The sequence below is a fragment of the Leopardus geoffroyi genome, chromosome C3 (assembly GCF_018350155.1).
Source record: "Leopardus geoffroyi isolate Oge1 chromosome C3, O.geoffroyi_Oge1_pat1.0, whole genome shotgun sequence".
Lineage (NCBI taxonomy): Eukaryota > Metazoa > Chordata > Mammalia > Carnivora > Felidae > Leopardus > Leopardus geoffroyi.
Genome location: NC_059338.1, coordinates 69,183,531 through 69,202,165, shown reverse-complemented (window position 1 = coordinate 69,202,165; position 18,635 = coordinate 69,183,531). Strand labels below are relative to the sequence as shown.

Below are 18,635 nucleotides of genomic sequence, written 5' to 3'. Positions count from 1 at the left end.
GTTACCCTGTGAGGCTTTTGCTCATTTGTTCGGACCGATGGGAAATACCTGCTCTTCCCCGGAGAAGCCCACTAACACAGTGGCTGACGTCTGGGAGTGTGGTGAGGGTCGCTTGTGAAGACTGCAGGGAGGCCTGTCTGTCCAGGGCACAGTTCAGCCACAGACACGTGTGGGTGGCCCTGCCCTGCGGCGTCCCCCTCCCGTCCTGTAGCAGGGGCACGTGCCCTCTGACTCTCAGCCCTCCTGGGAAGGTGCCGTGAGCTCTTGCGCACGGGCCCCGGGCATTGCCGCAGCCTCCCGCGGGGCCTGCTGGGCAGGGGACAGACGCGGGCGTCATATGCAGAGCCCCAGAATCCGGGCAGACGTGAGACGCTATCCCGTGCCACGCAGGAGGACGCGCTGTAGTGGCACCAGGGGTCCTCTGACGGGTCTTCTCCTGAGCACGCGGTTCACCCTTCAGAAACGTAATGTGCGGGTGCTTTGTTCTTGTAATGTAGTTAGAACATAGACCTTGAACCCAGACTCACCAGGACTGCAGTTAGTGGAAAATGTAGCAGTGACACTTCTGGGCCATATTTAATTTCCTTTCCTGCTGAAATTATCCTGCTTTGTTAGGCTTTTATCTTAACATTACAACCACCGTCTGGGCTTCCTACTGTACGTGAAGCTTCTGTTTCCCGTGTGGTGTCCACAGCCCCTCGGACTCCAGCACAGACCCTGACACCAACGTGGGATAGAGGAGAAACGCTCGTCGGGGTGTAATTTCCCCAGAAGAGTCGGGTCTTCTCCCCACGGAGCTCGCGGCACATGAGCAGTGGTCCCTGGGCAGGGTGGGCACGTGAAGCGTGTGCCGTGTCGGCGGGGAGCGCTCCGGGACGCCGGGAGGGTGCAGGTGGGAGTCACGGGTGCCGTGTGGCGTCCACGCGCAGTCAGCACGATACCTGGTGTGGGACGGTGCTGCGGGATCCGAACCAGACGTCGCCACCGGGAAGGGTCCAGACCACATGTTCTCGCGGGAAGAGTCCAGACGTGGTCGCGGGCAAGGGTCCGAGCCAGATGTTCTCATAGGGAGGGGTCTGAACCAGATGCTGTCACGGGGAAGGGAAACCGTTGCTGAGGAGGGTTTTAAGACTGCGGTGCCTGTGTGTGCAGGTTTTTCAAGAACGCAAAACAAAAAGTCAGCCTACTGGTAAATTAGCCCACAGTGTGGACGCCAAGCACTTGGGGTGCCCACCACCTGCATCGACCGCGTGTTTGTAGGTGGCAGCGAACAACTCCTGGTGATTTGAGAGAAGAATGAGCCACTTAAAGTCAAGTCTGGGCTCTTCCCACTTCCCAGGGCTGGTACTTCCAAGGTCTAAATGTAAAGGACCCTTTTTAAGTCTGAATCCATGAACAGAAAGTCTCAAATGTGCTGTTGACAAAGGACCCAGTTCTGGAGTTCTAAGTGTGCATTTGGTGGAGCTGGAGATAAACGTGCAGATCATCAGCACCGGGTGTATTCTCGAAACGGCGTTCGCGCTTGGACAGCCGCAGTCCGTGTCTGTGACTCGGTGGTTTCATCACATCCAGAATTATGTTCACAAGCCCGTTCCGTGGTACCTCGCATTAATTTTACTTTAGTGAGTTTTTAAATCCAGAATTTGGAGGCTCGAGAACAGCGTTCAGAATCAGAGGCCTGTGGACCTGTGTGGTTTTGCATCATGAAATTAACTGTTCGTGTGACTTGGGAATTTAATTTAAAATGTGAATTTGGGGGAGCCACATTCTACTCTGCCAAGTAGACTTATTCCCTTGTGCTCAGAGCGAGAGGTGACACCATGGTGGTTAGGAGGCCCGACTCAAACCAGACTCCCGGGCTCCCATTTGTGACCTTTTTGTGAACTATAAGTGACACATGACATTATATTAGCGTCAGGTGCACAACGTAATGACCCAGTACTTGTAGATAACTGTGAGGTGATGACAGTAGTCGGTCTGGCTGGTGTCCGCCACCACACGGACTTACAGGACTTTCTTTTCTTGTGATGAGGTCTCTTAAGATCTGCTCTGACAGCGGCTCCCAGTTGCGCACACAGCGTCACTGACCACGGTCACTGTGCTGCGACACACCCCCGGGGCTGACGTACTTTGTAGCTGGGCTGGTGTCGTGACTCTGGACCGTTGTGTAAGTTGCTCGTGCCTCACTGCGTCTCGTAAAGCTGAAAACTTAAGTGAGGTGCTACAGGTAGAGCCTGAGAACAGCTAGTGCTCCTCGTAAGGAGGTGGTGACCTTGAGGACCGCAGGGCTGAGAATCGCCCGGGGCGGTGCTCCCTTGAAGCGTAATTATGTTGTATTTTGATTTCCTTGTTAAAATGTAATTTGAAGTCAGTCCCCCCAGAAGGCCAGACCCATGGGGTCGAGTGATGGGAATGTGAACACGAGCCAACGGCGTCTTCCTTCAGAGTGACGTTTGCAGCCGCCAGCTTCGTGAAACCACTGGCCTGGTTTTGAGGAAATAACCCACAAATACCTGAGTAAGGAGCCAGAAATAGCCATCGGCACGGCCAAGGGAGCTAACATTGTTCAGGATTTGAGGGTAACTGTCCATAAGTGAAATGCTTCTTTTTTTCTCTCTTGCCAACCTCAAGTTCAACCTCAAGTTGGCAAGATACGTCTTGAATTTTAGAAAATTCCATTCAGTCAACTTCTGTTGAGCACAGAGTTCACATGAGACCTGCAGATGTCAGGACGGGGAGGCCCAGGGTCCTACAGAAGGGAGGGGCGCCTGGAGGACATGGCTCTGGTGGCAGTTTGGTGACATGAGGGGAGATGGAGGCCAGGCTGCCACGGCTACACGGTGAAGAGAGGGCACTGATGCTACACTAACTGAGTGAAGAAAATGCACATCTCGCCCTCGTGAGGCTCAGTCTGACACATTCATTATAGTTTCCTCCGGAAGGACAGCAGCAGGTGTGTGGGGAGGTCTGGGGTTGGTTATTATTTTTTTTTAACGTTTATTTATTTTTGAGAGACAGAGAGACACAGAGCATGAGCAGGGGAGGGGCAGAGAGAGAGGGAGACACGGAATCCGAAGCAGGCTCCAGGCTCCGAGCTGTCGGCACAGAGCCCGACGCGGGGCTCGAACCCACAGACCATGAGATCATGACCTGAGCTGAAGTCGGACGCTCAACCGACTGAGCCCCCCAGGCACCCCTGGCTTGGTTATTCTTGAGACATGGGTACGTGAGCCTGTTTGTGGGCTGAGCTCTTTTCTAAGAGCTGACAGAGCACAGGATGGAGAGAAACGGGTCTGGAGGAGATGGGGGCTGGGTCCTCTGCCCCCCCACACCTCCTTCCACGCAGGCGTGTGGACCGTAGCTGGTCTCCCGAGGAGCAGATGGACGTCTGAAGTGCCGTGTGTCTTCTCCCACTGCATCTGTTCCTGACACACTCCCGGACCAGGTCTGAACCAGGAGGATTTCACAGACGCTGTCTTCGGCAGGGAGCCCTCTTGCCACTCCTAAGCGGCCTCCTGTGTCCTCTCTGCTCCGCAGTTATGCGTCCCTGATTGCCGACTGGCCCGTCGTGGTCCTGGGCATGTGTACCGCGTTCATCGTCGTCTGTGCCCTGGTCGGGGTGTTAGTTCCCGAGCTGCCCGACTTCTCCGACCCACTGCTGGTAAGGAAAACGGCCACTCGAACTTCTTTCGCCCAAAATGACCTCAGAAAATTCAGTATTTTAATGCATGTTACACTATGTAATTATGAGCCGTTTTAAAACCTTCTCGAGCTGTCAGTAGGGGTGCAGCTCTCCTTCTGAAAGTAAACTTGTGCCATCGTGGTTTCAGGCTCTTAAAAGGTCAAGGAACCCACTCACCATTACAAATCTGGAAATTTTGCTCCTTGGCTCCCACATTTAAGCCAAAAATCAATAAAATGGAGAATCTGCATTCTATAAAAGTGTTTTTGTGAAGTTGTTAGGACTGAATGTCTCTTCTTTCCACCCGGAAGGAGTTAGAGGAACTTCAGTATTACTAAGAGAGAGCAGGGTCTGTTTTTAAGTAAACATTCCTGTAAAACGCTAACGTGCATGACATAATCTGATGCGACCGTAAGTTTTCATAACATCAAAGTGTTTGCTGGATGCTTAGGTATGAACTGGAAAGAGAACCTTCAGATACGAGTTTTCCTTGTTGCCGAGATGGCTAACGCAGCAGAGAACCAACCCCACTGCCTCGTCGTGGCGAGCAGTGGCTGCCGTCACGTCGGGCCACCCTTTCGGTGCCATCGGCCACGGGGCAGCGGTGGGGAGGGCCTGGGGAGGGCCTGCACGTCTGTGGACGTGGCTCTCCTGCTCCTAGAACTACACCGAGCCTACGTGACGTACACTAATGAGAGTTTGTGATATTTTGTCTCAGGGCTTTGAACCAAGAGGGACTACGATAGGCCAGAGACTGGTCACGTGGAATAACATGGTGAAAAACACGGGATACAAAGCGACATTAGCAAACTACCCTTTTAAGTATGCAGATGAACAAGCCAAGAGGTAATTATTCGTTAACTTTTACACAGAACATTGCTTAACGAATTCCACTTTTAAGCAGTATCTGAGCAAAACGATTAGATGCAAACATGTGGCTCACAATCTTTGCCACTGGATTTGTTGGCATTCTCGCTGTCTTTTAAGATGTTGTTGCATTCGAGTGGAAAGTGAGGGTCTGGGTTTTTTCTTTTACAGGAGTGAGGAAGTGAATGTTGCTTGCTTACATTAGTGCTAAATTTCAAGTGCTACATAGGCTGTGACTCAGGATACACCGTTACCGGTACACTTACTGGCCTTGAAATAGTCCTTTATTTGTAAATTCTTTTTTTTTTTTTTAACATTTATTCATTTTTGAGACAGGGAGAGACAGAGCATGAGTGGGGGAGGGGCAGAGAGAGAGGGAGACATAGAATCTGAAGCAGCTCCAGGCTCTGAGCTGTCAGCACAGATCCCGACACGGGGCTCGAACCCACAGACCATAAGATCACGACCTGAGCTGAAGTCGGCCACCTAACCAACTGAGCCCCCCAGGCACCCCTGCACATTCTTATTACCGCAAGTCCTCCATTGGCCGTCACACGGCGTTGTGCCAGCGTGGTCGACCGCCTTCCCCGCACGGTCACCAGCACGTCCCTGCCTCTCACGTTGTCCTTCCCTTTCAGCCACCGGGACGACAGGTGGTCCGATGATCACTATGAACGAGAGAAAAGAGAGGTCGACTGGGACTTCCACAGGGACAGCTTTTTCTGCGACGTTCCGAGTGAGTGGCCTCGCAGGTGAACAGCCCCTCGGGCCTCCCGGTGTTCGAGACGAGTGTGGTTAGACCGAGTCGGGAGGAGGATGGGGGGGAGCTGAAGCCGTTTTCCTGCTCTGGGCCGGCCAACCACTAACCTGAACGTATTCACCTACAGTAAAAATCAATGAGAGATTATTGCATAATTCCATTCCGTTTTACGGAAGATAAAACATCTAGTAAAATTCTTGACCTGGTTGCCCCAAATTTCAAGTCCTCTTAAATTTCTTATATTATTGAAAAAATACTTTCAGTCAAGTAATAAGTACATATCTTTGGATTGAACCCTGAAATGCTCTACGTCATGAGAAAGCATCTATCGACAGCTTCTCTGCGCCTTGTTAGGCACTAGAGATAGAAGGATGGGCGGATTACCGTCCCACGGGGCCGACCCATAACGTGTGCACGGGACGTGTCCGGGTCGTAGCCACTTGGCTGCACGGACCGTGGCCTGGAAGAAACGTGAGAGCTTCCCGGAGGTCAGGGACCCACACGTTCGTGTAGAACCTCCAGGTGTTCGAACGCGGGCAGCAGATTCACTAACAGCTTCTCCCCGTGAGCGAGGGGCCTGCCTGGAGGAGCCCGGTCAGCCCTGGAGAGCGGGCGTGAGCACAGAGCTCCGCTTTCTCCTTCAGTGAACACAGACCCCAAAGCCCTTCCGAATTTGGCTTTTTTTCCCTGTTCACACTCCCCCTAAAGCGTGTATTTTCCTGTCTCGTTAGAACTAGAGGACCTCGCTGATCTTGTCCAGCCTGAGGTTCTGTACTTTGGAAGCTGTTTCACAGCACAGTAACCAAGAGATGGAAAGAAGGAGACCAGGGAGGCTTCTGTCCTGGTCCCAGGGAGGAACTTGTGTGTTGTTTTCTGCGTCTTGTTAGAAAAGCCGAAGTCTGGTCAGTCGACTGTCCTGGCTGGTTCCTCTAGGTCAGGTGGTGCTATGTGTTTCTGACTAATCAGGACAGACATCAGCAGACTCACGAGATGTGGCCCCTCTGTGTCAGCAGCCCACACACTACACTTGTGCCCCCGGTACGGCCCCGCCTGGAGGAAAGCCGGCTGGCTCCCTGGAGGAGGTGTTTGTTTCCAGGGGCTCATTTTGCTCTTCAAAACCAATCAACATAAGATAATGGCCATCTGATGAAGAGTTTACTAAAGAAAACTTCATAATCATGAATAAAAGCTCACGTAGTAAAGCTTTATTTACAAATTTGCAGATTGGTTTTCTTTTTTAGCACAGTTACACATTTCAGATAACGTAGTGAATCCACTCTGTTTTACTGAATGAAGTTCTAATGACTGAGGAGGCAGGAACAGCCCTTACCGAGGGCTGTTTTTCCTTTAATTCTTGCAACTGGGAGAGACGTGCTTACAGATCAGGAGCCCAGGCTCGGAGAAGCTGCTCATCTGGAGAGCTGGGACCTGGTCACACCAGGTCTGCCTCCAGGGCCGTGCTCCGTCCAGTCTGTCCCGCAGCCGGACTATTCAGAAACACACTCTGTGTTAGTGAGATGTTCCCAGTGTTCATTCTCAACTCTGGTGTAGCAGGGAGACTGCGGACCCAGCTGGAACGCAGCGTATGTCGGCGATCCTGGGCAGCCCGTGGTACCCGATTGACTGTTTTTGGCACTCTTAAGTTGATCGCCTGGCATCTGTCGTCCCTGGTTCGAAGCCATGGAGAACACCCACGCTTGATGTTCAGCACAGCCTTCCAGGGATTTGTACGCCATTGTGGTGACGTGTTTTGAAATTAAGAGGGAGGCGTGCAATTAATTTCGTGCGGAGAGTTCTTACAGATCGCTCGTCCGAATCATAGTCTGATCAGAAATAGGTTTGTTCTATGACTCCTACGATTTTTAAGATGTAGTGAGTAGACAAAGGCTTTGAACCAAAATAATGTTATGGCATCGTTTGCTTTCTTTTTTTACATTTTTCTCCTGGAAAATGGGGAAAGGATCCCCTGCTGTTACTGACTTGTGTTTTCCCGTTCGAGCTATTCCTGAAAGCGGAGTCTGATGGGCGGTTATAACCTTTTTCTTTTCTTTTTTCATGTCACCAGGCGACCGGTACTCCAGAGTGGTGTTCACAGCAGCTGGAGGGGAGACCCTGTGGAGTTTACCTGCAATTAAATCCATGTGCAGTATAGACAATGCAAGGGTATGTAAAGCAAAACTGAAATTCATTTGCAGCAAATAAGATTCGATTTTTGAAAGTCCTTTCCCTGCTGACGTGGTAACCGCTGGAACGTAAGTGTTCCTGGTGCCTGAGTCCCGGGGACCACCCGCCAGAGGCCGGCGCCCCACACTCCTACCTCCTCGGATGCAGGTGCCTCTGCGCCCCCATGTTCTTCAATAAAGAACTCTTTCTTTCCTACCCCTGTTCTCTGTCCAGTCTTTTGTCTTAATTTCACAGCATGTTTCCTTTCTGTGGTCGTGCTCTGTCTTTCCTAAGCCACTTCTGTTGTTGCCTACTGAGGCGGCTATCCGCGGCCTAACCAGGCAGTCAACCAGTGGGTCTTTGGGGCAGATTCAGGGCACAGGCTAGGGAAGGGGACATCGAGGCATGTGGGTGTGTAGATGGCGAGCGCTCCAGTCCAGGGTGCCCTGAACTCTAAACCCCTTGAGGACAGAGGATACAACACAAGAAGCCCTCTGCTCTTGGTCTCTGGAGCCGAAAGATGTCAGCCCCAGAAAATGTGGGGTCAGCCTCCGGGCTCTGGAAGGGCTGTCAGCTCTGTGTGCTCAGAGGCAGATTCTCTGAGTCGAGACTGCCTTCGGGGCCACTCGTGCACCCGTCCCAGCAGCAGGGAAGGCGCTCACCGGTCTCCTAGCGTAACTCTTAACTTAGCCCGAAGTCCCTGCTTTGCTGGAAACCTGATCACGTGCCTCCTAAGAGCGAGCCTGACGCCCCAGCACCCCGGCCACGGGGCTTCTCAGGGAAGCAGACAGGGCTCTTGGGGGCCACAGGGCCAGCGCCCACCATGCTGACTCACGTACCTTCTGCGAACTGAGTGGCTCGCCCAGGTCACCTCTGGGCCTCATGACTCTCCTCATCCTGAAAGACTGTGCATCTCCTGCTGGTCGGGCCACCAGGGTTTTCTGTGAGGGCCATCTTCTGTCTGCCCGGCTCCAACAGACCAAAGTCACTGGCCACCTACAAACAAACAGAAGTGTCTTAATCAGCAGTCCATCTTTGTCTGCCTTATTTTCTTCTCTTCTACAGCTCTCAGTTCATTATTTGGAAACTGTGGACGAGTCACAGCCCGTCTCGTATGGAAAGTTAACTCTCAAGGAGTAAATGCGCACAGCCCTGTTTAGCATGTGCAAGACATCGCCCCCCCCCCCCCCAGCAGCCCTGCCACCGTGGCGCCCGTGGCTCCCGTTCACACATAGCTGTGTGGTAACCACGCTCACGGGAGAGCAGTGCCGCGACACCACGGCTTCCGGTCCTTCCTTTCCCACCTTTGCTGTTGACCTTTTAACCTTCCCTCCCCAAAGACTCTGAAGAGACCGAATTCACGCAGCTGATTCATAGCTGATGTCTGTTGTGTTTTGTTGGATTTGTCAGAATGTGTTCCAGACACTGGACTGTTTCCTTAAGTCCTTGTGATAATGTCATGAATTAAATCCTACTATTGGCCTGTCTTGTGGATGGGGAAAGTCCGTGCAGGTGGTCAGCGGCAGGTGTGGGATTTGAACCCAGCCTGACGTTAGTCTCTGTTTCCACCATGCGTCATGCTGCAGAAGACAACCACCCCTCTTCTGTTTTGTCTTGTGTTATCACGCACGCCCTCTCCCACCGAAATGATCCTCACAGAGCCCTCGTGGCCTAGAAAGTACGTTTTTTTTTACAAGAACAACAGCCGATCCTGTGAGCACTGCTGGGCTCTGAACGGACCCAGAGGCCCAAGGCCCGTACGCAGTGCTGTGGCACCACGGGAGTGGACGCTATTTCGTGTACGTGTGGGTGTGTGTCAGACTCTCTCAGACGATAAACACCAGCAGGACTAGGCAGCTCACAAAAAGGCTAACGTAACAGAACTGAAGGGACAGGAACGGTGCGATCAGTACGCGGTGGCACGGCCGTGAGCCGCACTCCTCCCTCCTCCCTCCCTGGCAGCCAGAGCAAAACAGAACTCGCAATTGGTGACAAAAGTCAGGTAAATAGGGCAGCAAATGTGTTTTAGAAGACGCTCCCCTTCCCCTCGTACTAATACGGGGAGCACCATCCCCGTGGCCTCCGTGGAAGAAGTGTGATGTCCGTCAGAGTCCTTAAGTTAAGTACCACCATGCTTACGGGACGCACAGTATTCAATTGGAGCGGATTTCTAAACCGTGCCTCAGGCTGGCAGCGGGAGAATGTTCCGGCAAAAGCAATTTCTGCAGGGGATTAAAGCAGTAAAATCTAAATACGTGGCTTCCCAGTGGTTTGGCCTGATGCGTGTGCAACATTTAGACTGTTGAAGGAGCGGTGTGCCCTCTTGTCTGTTTCCCAGCGTGCTCTGGTTATCAGGACCGGATGGCCATGAGTTCGAGTTTGCAATTCCTGCGAGAATGTGGCAAGCATCTAGTCTTCTGAAAATCTGAGGAGCAGGCCCAAGACGTGCGTCTGCAGGAATGGTCAAGCCAGTTACAGATCACAACGACAAATGAAAAAATAGGGGGTCGAGGCCCCAGAATTCCTACCTCATAGAGCAGGTTGTAATTTGCCTTGTTAAATGCTGTTTTCAACAGTGGCACACACAGCGTCTGCAGTGAGTACGGAACGGTAAACCTTCCTCGCAGAGATCGTGCGTTCCCTGACACCCAACGTAATAACTGTCGCCTAGCAGCTCAGTCTGCAGGTGACTACCGTACCCTTTCCGGGTCTCCCGGGTCGAGACCCTTTGCAGAGCGTTATTTGTCCTGGTCGTGATTCACGTAAACTGTGCACACGCCGCTTGTCAGCCTCTCCCTCCTCCTCCCCTCACCCCCAACCCCGCCCTTGCGCTCAAGCAACCATCAAGCTGGATGGGACCCACACCAAGGGGTACTGAGCAAGAGGGCTTAACGGCGGGTGCGATGACCGGAAAATGGCTGGTAATCGGGGTGAAGGCTCAGCGAGGCCACACGTGTCCCTTGTCACCTGCTTGTGTTTGCAGCGCACTGAGCTCAAACCCCAGATTCTCTTGAAGTTATGTGCCCCTGGTGCTCAGGATTCCAATGGGCTTTGGTTTCCAAAGCGAGTGGCTCCTGTTTCTGATGCTGCCGTGTACCGCCTGACACAATGCTGGTTTGCTCAGCGGACTCCCCGGATCTTCATTACCCTTTTCTGCCTTGACATCCCAAGGGACGCGCTGGCAGACGGCCATTAGACCCGGCGGAGTGTTTCCCGGGTCCTGACTCTGCTGGAAACCCTTTACCCTGATTCTTAGTCTTTGCCCATCATGGAACTTAGCACTCAAGCAACCAGCTTGTCAAAGAGATGTGAGATTTAGCGCCTAACACCCTGTTTACCGGGTAAGTTTTGTGGACACGTGAGCCCCCCTGCAGCTTAGTGGACTCCAGAAATGTGTGGTACTTGTGTTACAGAGGACAGCGGGGCCCTGCTGTGCCTCGTCTCCCTGGGTCCCTTGAGCTTTTAGTACAAGAGGGGTGTCACGTGGGAAAAGAGTGGATGAGACCCCGTGCTGATCGTCATTCTTCTCTCAGCCTCTTAAAGTGCCTCCGGCCTAGCCAACAGCTTTACAAGTTAAGGCACCATTGAAAACTCTGCCAGTGTCTTCTTTTTCTCTCTTCTCTTGCTTCCCCCCATTCTAAGTCAGCCTCACCCCTGCTGCTCTCTGGAAATGGGTGTGTGCACAGACCTGTTATAGCCATAGAAGCAAAATGACTCCCTAAAACGTCCCGTCTGTGACTGACGAGAACAGAAAGGCCACCTGCTCTTAAATTACAAGAAATTACTTTCACTGAAAGTTCCCAGTTTGAGAACTTAAAAGATTTTGCAATCATTCCCGCCAATCTCTTTCTGAAAACCTGCTTTCTGCGTGAAGATCGCCTGCTTGTGATCTCTTTAAGCCCCACAGCATGACGAACGCCTGTGGGTCTCGCCATCCCCGTCATGAACAACCAAGCCCCTCAGACGTGGGTGCCCCCTCTGCAGGTTCACACAGACCCTTACACATCCCTGCTGCTTCCCCTGTTGAATTATAGTGACTTGAGCTTTTTATTTCTCTGCCTCACTGGGCGTAACTCAAGGGCAAGGATCGCTGTACCTTACTCTTCATGTGTAGGTTCTCAATAAGTATTGTTTTTCTTTTGAGTGGATGGGTGGATGGACGGGTGGCTTGGTGGATGGACAGATGGATGGATGGGTAGGTAGATGGGTGGATGGATGGGCGGGTGGGTGGATGGACGGATGGATGGGTGGTGAGTGGATGGACAAATGGGTGGGTAGGTAGATGGGTGGACAGATGGGTGGGTGGGTGGATGGGTAGATGGATGGACATACAGGTGGATGGACAGATGGAGGGGAACATAGGGCCTTACTCCCCGAAAGCCTAAACATTCTCTTGGGCTCCAACCCTTTAGATTCAGGGTGCTGGCATCCAACTTGGGGTAAAGAGTATCAGTCACAACATCTTTCCTCTGTCCTTTCTAACCCTGTCAGGGGCCTCGAAAACTGTGTGGAAGGTTGTACATCAGCCAGCACCACCTTTGGATTTGAGGGCTGGTCTCCAAGGGCCCCACTGGCATGTGTTTTTGATAACAGCCATCAAAATACGACTGTCTTTAGTCTGCATTTATGTTGTCTAAGTTTGTAATCTCTGGTCAGGCACACACACACAAACCCTGCTGTTACTTGAAAAGGTTATTGAAGGTTATTTTTTGCCTAGTTTTAGCTGGCAACTCTATTTCCTTTCTCTCTGGCATGTGGTTATTTCAGCAACTACACGTCTGTTCCTCTCAGCTGACGGCGGGCTTCATAATGGATGCATTTTCCTCCATCTGAAACTCAGACGTCGGGGCTACGTTACCTTTCTCCTGAGTCACCAGGCCGACTCCAGGGGCTGGTGTGATACTTCTCTGTGGGGCAAAGCTGGTTATCTGCCATGAAAACCAGAGAGACATGATCCCAGGGCTTCCCCTGTGTTAGCATATGTGAACGTTTTTACCTACAAAGAATTAAATACTAATCATACCGGTTTATAAAATGTCAGATAATTATTGCTCTCTGGAAATGAGCTTAAAAATTAAGCCTTTGTTAAAATAACCATTTTAGTATGCCTGAATCATAACCCTTTGGGCTCATTTTTCTTCACCTTCAGTAGAGTAGTCTTTAAAATTTTTTAATTATGGAAAATTTCAAATGTATACAGAAGCAGACAGTGAATCCCATGGTGGGTCACCTGGCTCTGATGCTTGGGATACACGTGCAGTGGTTCCTCTACACCCGCCTGCCAGGACCGGTCCCGCTCAGGGGTCTCGACAGCCAGGGGCGTGGGAAGCCGGTTCTTGGATGAGTCTAAGTACCAAAGACTCGATCTGTCCCCACATTCCCTTTGCTTTGCAAAGATACTTCAGCATATGATTGATTAAGCGTAAAGGTGGAGTCATTTAATCCCAGTAGAAGAAACAGTCACACCCTCCTTGAACTTTGGAGTTTCCTCCCTGGAACAGCCTTTGATAAACCGAGATGAGTGGGCCACCTTCCGAAGAGAAGTCTCTGGCAGGCCCGAGAGAAGGGGGATGTTTCCTAAACTCGCTCTCAGGAGGGGGCCATTTATGTAATTTGCAGGTTTGGGCGGTGGTGGGACAGTGTTCTAAATGAGGCACTGTCCACACTAAATCCAGAACTGTCGTGCTTTCCCCAAACCCCAAAAGGAGTTTTATCCAACTTGAATAAGCCTTTAAGGATGTGGAAGAAATCAACGCCTGCTTACTTGTCTCATTAACTGTACACATATATTTTTAAAAAATCAGAAATGTGGGATATTTTAACTGAGGACCATTGCTCCTGACATCACCAGGGTCACTTCCGGGCTCACGGACGGTTTTCTGGGGAATATCGTCTTGGCTTCCAGCTAAGCTGGCTGAGATCTAGCTCCCTGTCACCAGAGGTTTCATGCCGACGACCAGAAGCTTTAGGCAAAGCCACCAGTTTGTCCCTCTGTCAATTGGACAGCTGTTGTCTGTCCTCTGAATTGATCCTGCAGGTGTGTATACGTAAGCCGCGTGGCCCATCCTTTTTGTTGCTTTCTAAAGAGACTCCGAAGGCCTGCGTCCTAAAAAGGCGCTGACTTTGTCTTCTTAAAACCAAACCGCTGGTGGTTTCGCGCTTGCGTGTCAGTGCGCCGAGCAGTTTGCTGCCCACCCCCCCCCCACCCCCCGCCCGCAGCGCAGGCCTGGGGGACGTCCACCTGGTCCTAGGAGGAGGTTAATTAGCCCGTACGACGCCCCCGCCCCTCCAGGTCGCCTTAACTCGGACCTTTGAGGGAAGCGGTTTTAAACGCCGGTCTCCGCGTCTCTCTCTGCAGATCAGAGCCCACCCGCAGTTCGGGGACCTGTGCCAGAGGACCACGGCCGCGTCCTGCTGCCCCAGCTGGACGCTGGGGAACTACATCGCCATCCTCAACAACCGGTCGTCCTGCCAGAAGATCGTGGAGCGAGACGTCGCTCACACCCTGAAGCTGCTGCGGGCCTGCGCCAGGCACTACCACAACGGCACGCTCGGGCCCGACTGCTGGGACGCGGCGGCCAGGAGGAAGGGCCAGCTCAAGTGCACGGGCGTGCCGCGCAAGTGCACCAAGTACAACGCCGTGTACCAGATCCTGCACTACTTGGTGGACAAAGACTTCGTGGCCCCAAAGGCCGCCGACCCCACCGCGCCCGCGCTGAGGTACAGCATGCTCTTCTCCCCCACGGAGAAAGGGGAGAGCATGATGGACATCTACCTGGACAACTTCGTGGCCTGGAACGGCTCCGACGGCATCACCAGCGTGGCCGGCATCGAGTTCGGCCTCAAGCACAGCCTGTTCCAGGACCACCTCCTGACAGACACGGCGTACCCGGCCATCGCCGTCCTGCTGGTGCTGCTGGTCATGTGCGCCTACACGCGGTCCCTGTTCATCACCCTCATGACCGTGTTTGCCGTCATCAGCTCCCTGATCGTCTCCTACTTCCTCTACCGCGTGGTGTTCAGCTTCGAGTTCTTCCCGTTCATGAACCTCACCGCACTCGTCATCTTGGTCGGAATTGGCGCAGACGACGCGTTCGTACTGTGTGACGTCTGGAGCCACGCCAAGGGCGACAAGCCCCACGCAGGGACGGCGGAGACGGTGGGCGTCACCCTGCAGCACGCAGCACTGTCCATGTTCGTCACCAGCTTCACCACGGCCGCTGCCTTCTACGCCAACTACGTGAGCAACATCACCGCCATCCGGTGCTTCGGCGTGTACGCGGGCACGGCGGTCCTGGTGAACTACGTGCTGATGGTCACGTGGCTTCCGGCCGTCGTCGTCCTGCACGAGCGGTACCTCCTCAACCTCTTCAGCGGCTTCCGAAAGCCGCAGCAGCAGTACGTCAGCAAGAGCTGCTGGGCGGCGGCTCGCCGGAAGTGCCACCGGCTGCTGTTCGCCGTCTCCGAAGCCTCGCGAGTTTTCTTCGAGAAGGTGTTGCCGTGCGTGGTCATCAAGTTTCGCTACGTCTGGCTGTTCTGGTTCCTGGCCCTGACCGTGGGCGGGGCCTACGTCGTGTGCGTGAACCCCAAGATGAAGCTCCCCTCCCTGGAGCTGAATGAGTTCCAGCTCTTCAGGGCCTCGCACCCCTTCGAGCGCTACGACGCCGAGTACAAAAAGCTCTTCATGTTTGAGCGCGTGCACCGCGGGGAGGAGCTGCACATGCCCATCACGGTGGTCTGGGGCGTGTCCCCGGAGGACAACGGCGACCCCCTGAACCCCAAGAGCAAAGGGAAGCTGGCCCTGGATGGCAGCTTTAACATCGCGAGCCCCGCTTCCCAGGTCTGGATCTTGCACTTCTGTCAAAAGCTGAGAAACCAGACTTTCTTTCACCAGACGGATGAGCAGGATTTCACGAGCTGCTTCATCGAGACGTTCAAGCAGTGGATGGAAAACCAGGACTGTGACGAGCCGGCCCTGTACCTCTGCTGCAGGCGCTGGAGTTTCCCCTACAAGCAGGAGATTTTTGAGCTGTGCATCAAGAGGGCCATCATGGAGCTGGAACGGAGCACGGGGTACCACCTGGATAGCAAGACGCCGGGGCCGAGGTTTGACATCAACGACACCATCAGGGCCGTCGTGCTCGAGTTCCAGAGCACCTACCTGTTCACGCTGGCTTACGAGAAGATGCACCAGTTTTACAAGGAGGTGGACGCGTGGATCTCCAGGGAGCTGAGCTCGGCTCCCGAGGGCCTCAGCAACGGCTGGTTTGTCAGCAACCTGGAGTTCTACGACCTGCAGGACAGCCTCTCGGACGGCACCCTCATCGCCATGGGGCTCTCCGTGGCCGTGGCGTTCAGCGTGATGCTGCTCACCACCTTGAACGTCTTCATCAGCCTCTTCGCCATCGTCTCGATCACGGGAACCATATTTGTCACCGTGGGCTCTCTCGTCCTGCTGGGCTGGGAGCTGAACGTCCTGGAGTCGGTGACCATCTCCGTGGCGGTCGGTCTGTCTGTGGACTTCGCCGTCCACTACGGGGTCGCTTACCGCCTGGCCCCGGATGCCGACCGGGAGGGGAAGGTGATCTTCTCCCTGAGTCGCATGGGCTCCGCGATGGCCATGGCCGCTCTGACCACCTTTGTGGCCGGGGCCATGATGATGCCGTCCACGGTTCTGGCATACACCCAGCTGGGCACCTTCATGATGCTCATCATGTGTGTCAGCTGGGCTTTCGCCACCTTCTTCTTCCAGTGCCTGTGCCGCTGCCTCGGGCCCCAGGGCGCCTGCGGTCAGATTCCTTTACCTGGGAGACTCCAGTGTGGCGCCTTCTCCCACGCCGTGTCCACGAGCCCCGGGGACAAAGGACAAAGCAAAACACACACCGTGAATGCGTATCATTTAGATCCCAGGGCCCCCAAATCCGAAATGGAGCATGAGTTTTATGAGTTAGAGCCCCTGGCGACCCGCAGCGGCAGCGCCTCCGAGGAGACCCACATCTGCTCCGAGTTTTCCGACGGCCCCGCGAGGAACTTCGGGATGCCGGTGCGTGCCGCGTACAGCAGAGGCCCCGGGGGCGATGGCGGCGGTGCCCCATTCCCGTCCCCTCTCGAGCAGCACGCCGTGTGTCACTTCTTCTCTCTGAGTCAGACATGCACTTGTCCAGATGCCTACAGACACCTGACGCCTGGCCCACATGCCGGCCAGCAGGCGGGTGACGGCCTGTGTCCCCAGTGCGCTGCCCCCGCCGGCAGCCTCGTGCACATGCAGAAGGGCGCACACCAGGCCCCCGAAGGCTTCATGTGCACCATCCCGCACGTCCATCACTGTCCCTGCCTACAGGGCGGAGCGAGGCCACCGGGACCGCAGAATCCTCTGCCCACGAGCTTTGTCCTGCACCCCGTGCAGCACATTCAGGCCCCAGAGAAGACCCGCAGTCACGGTCTCCCGAGCGTGGGGCACGTTCCCCCGACGGTGGGGCCATCGGCCTGTGTCTGCAGAAGCCCTGGGTCCCCACGAAAAGCGCATTGTGATCCTGAGAACAGCCAAAGGGGGCTTGCTAGGAACAGAGACGTCGGGCACATGGAGGGCGGCGGAGGGGCCAGGAACCAGGGCTCGGGTCCAGGGGGCCAGACGGACAAGACAGACAGGAACACAGGGCTGTGCTTGTCACAGGATCTGGAACAGTCCGGTCAGAATGAACCACACTTTGTGTTTAACCGTCTAACGGGGGACGCGCAGCCCGGGTCCTGCCCAGAGGGCGACTCTGCAGACAGTGAGGCCAGTGAGCCCCCTGCGTTCACGCACTCGGAACTTTCTGGTGAAAGTTTGTTGATAAAAACACTCTAATAAATATAGTGCTAAATTCAGAACTGATGCCTTTCAGTTGTTCCTTTGAAATGGAGGTAAAACGCGTAAGTGTGGAAAGGGAGCCCAAAAATGGCAGGAACAAGTTGCACTTTGTCAAAAGTCATGGAATATTTTTATATTTTTTATGAGCAACAACAAACTCACATTTCTAAGGAGCGTTGTCTGATTATTGGATTTTATATTTTCAAACAGTACAAAGTTCATAAAGTTTTTTACCTTTATACCCGGCCTGATGAGCGCGCCCGTCCAAGTCTCTGCCGCCCTGTAGCCGTGAGCCACAGAGCGAGGGTCTGAGGTGCCCGGAAACGCAGGTCTCCCGGCAACAAGGTTCCCCCCAATACCCTGATCTGGGCGTTTGGTTGCCCCGCATAAATCCTGATTTTATTAGACCCCATTGGCTGGGGTCCAGGGACTACACGACAGTGAGGCCTCACTTAAAGATCATGTGCCCGGCATATTAATGGTGCATTCTGCCCGTCTGCATGAGTAGACTTTCCATGAGGCCAATAACTTGTTTACATCCAAATGGGGGACTTCACACTAGCCACAATGTACGATTGTTCCCTTATTACACCTGATAACCCGGGGGTGGGGCTGCGTCCGCATCAGGCCACGTGTCCGGCCTGGAGAGCGCATGATAGGGCGCATTTGACTGACGCGGGTAAGACGGACCACGGCCCCTCGAAGCTTTCAGGGTGAGGGGGCTTCTCCCGTGAAGTGCCCCCCTCCCATCTGCCTCCAGCTGGGTCCTCTGAAGAGAGCCCGGGGAGGTGCCTTAAATACCGCGTTCTTTCCCGAAGCTGTATCACTCATTTTCTGGGGATAGTTGTCCAGATCGGCTCTGAACGGTATTCCAGGGCCTGAAAAACGCCGTCGGAAGTCGGAAGGGACCTATGGTTCGCTGTACACAGCACACAGGTCCGTTAAGTAGCTTTCCAGCTCCTTCGTCCCTTGCGTGACGAGGGGCTCACTACCGACTCCCATGGCTGCCCCCAGGCCTGGTCCCATAGCTCTTCTCCCATCTGGTCCTCCTTCTGCTCTCTGAAGTGAGAACAGTCTCTGATCTTTGTGCCGTACGGTGTCCCTAAAGACGTCCTCCACGGACACATCCCTCCACTGCCCCCCGCCAGACACCAGCTGCCCAGTCGTGGCCTCTGCACAGTCTCTGCCACATGTGGGCCCCGGGGTTGTGGGTCCAGCTTTCCACCGCGTCGCCTCATTGCCCTGAACCCTGAGTGTGGTGGGTTCACCTCCAGACTCTGGGCTTTGAGCTATGTTTTCATGAAGGAATTTCT

General features: G+C 53.9%; 1 protein-coding gene across 12 annotated transcripts in view; it reads left to right on the top strand.

Moving 5' to 3' along the window:
* Positions 1-17,342, top strand: part of DISP1 (dispatched RND transporter family member 1) — a 188,193-nt gene extending 170,851 nt beyond the window's left edge. For all 12 annotated transcript variants that reach the window (XM_045453341.1, XM_045453340.1, XM_045453339.1 and 9 more), the window contains 5 exons: positions 3,538-3,661; positions 4,401-4,528; positions 5,188-5,285; positions 7,375-7,472; positions 13,831-17,342. In XM_045453341.1, coding sequence (XP_045309297.1) covers positions 3,538-3,661; positions 4,401-4,528; positions 5,188-5,285; positions 7,375-7,472; positions 13,831-17,319 — 3,937 coding nt within the window. In that variant the 3' untranslated portion in view covers positions 17,320-17,342. The remainder of the gene's footprint in view (positions 1-3,537; positions 3,662-4,400; positions 4,529-5,187; positions 5,286-7,374; positions 7,473-13,830) is intronic.
* The last annotated feature ends 1,293 nt before the right edge of the window (positions 17,343-18,635 follow it).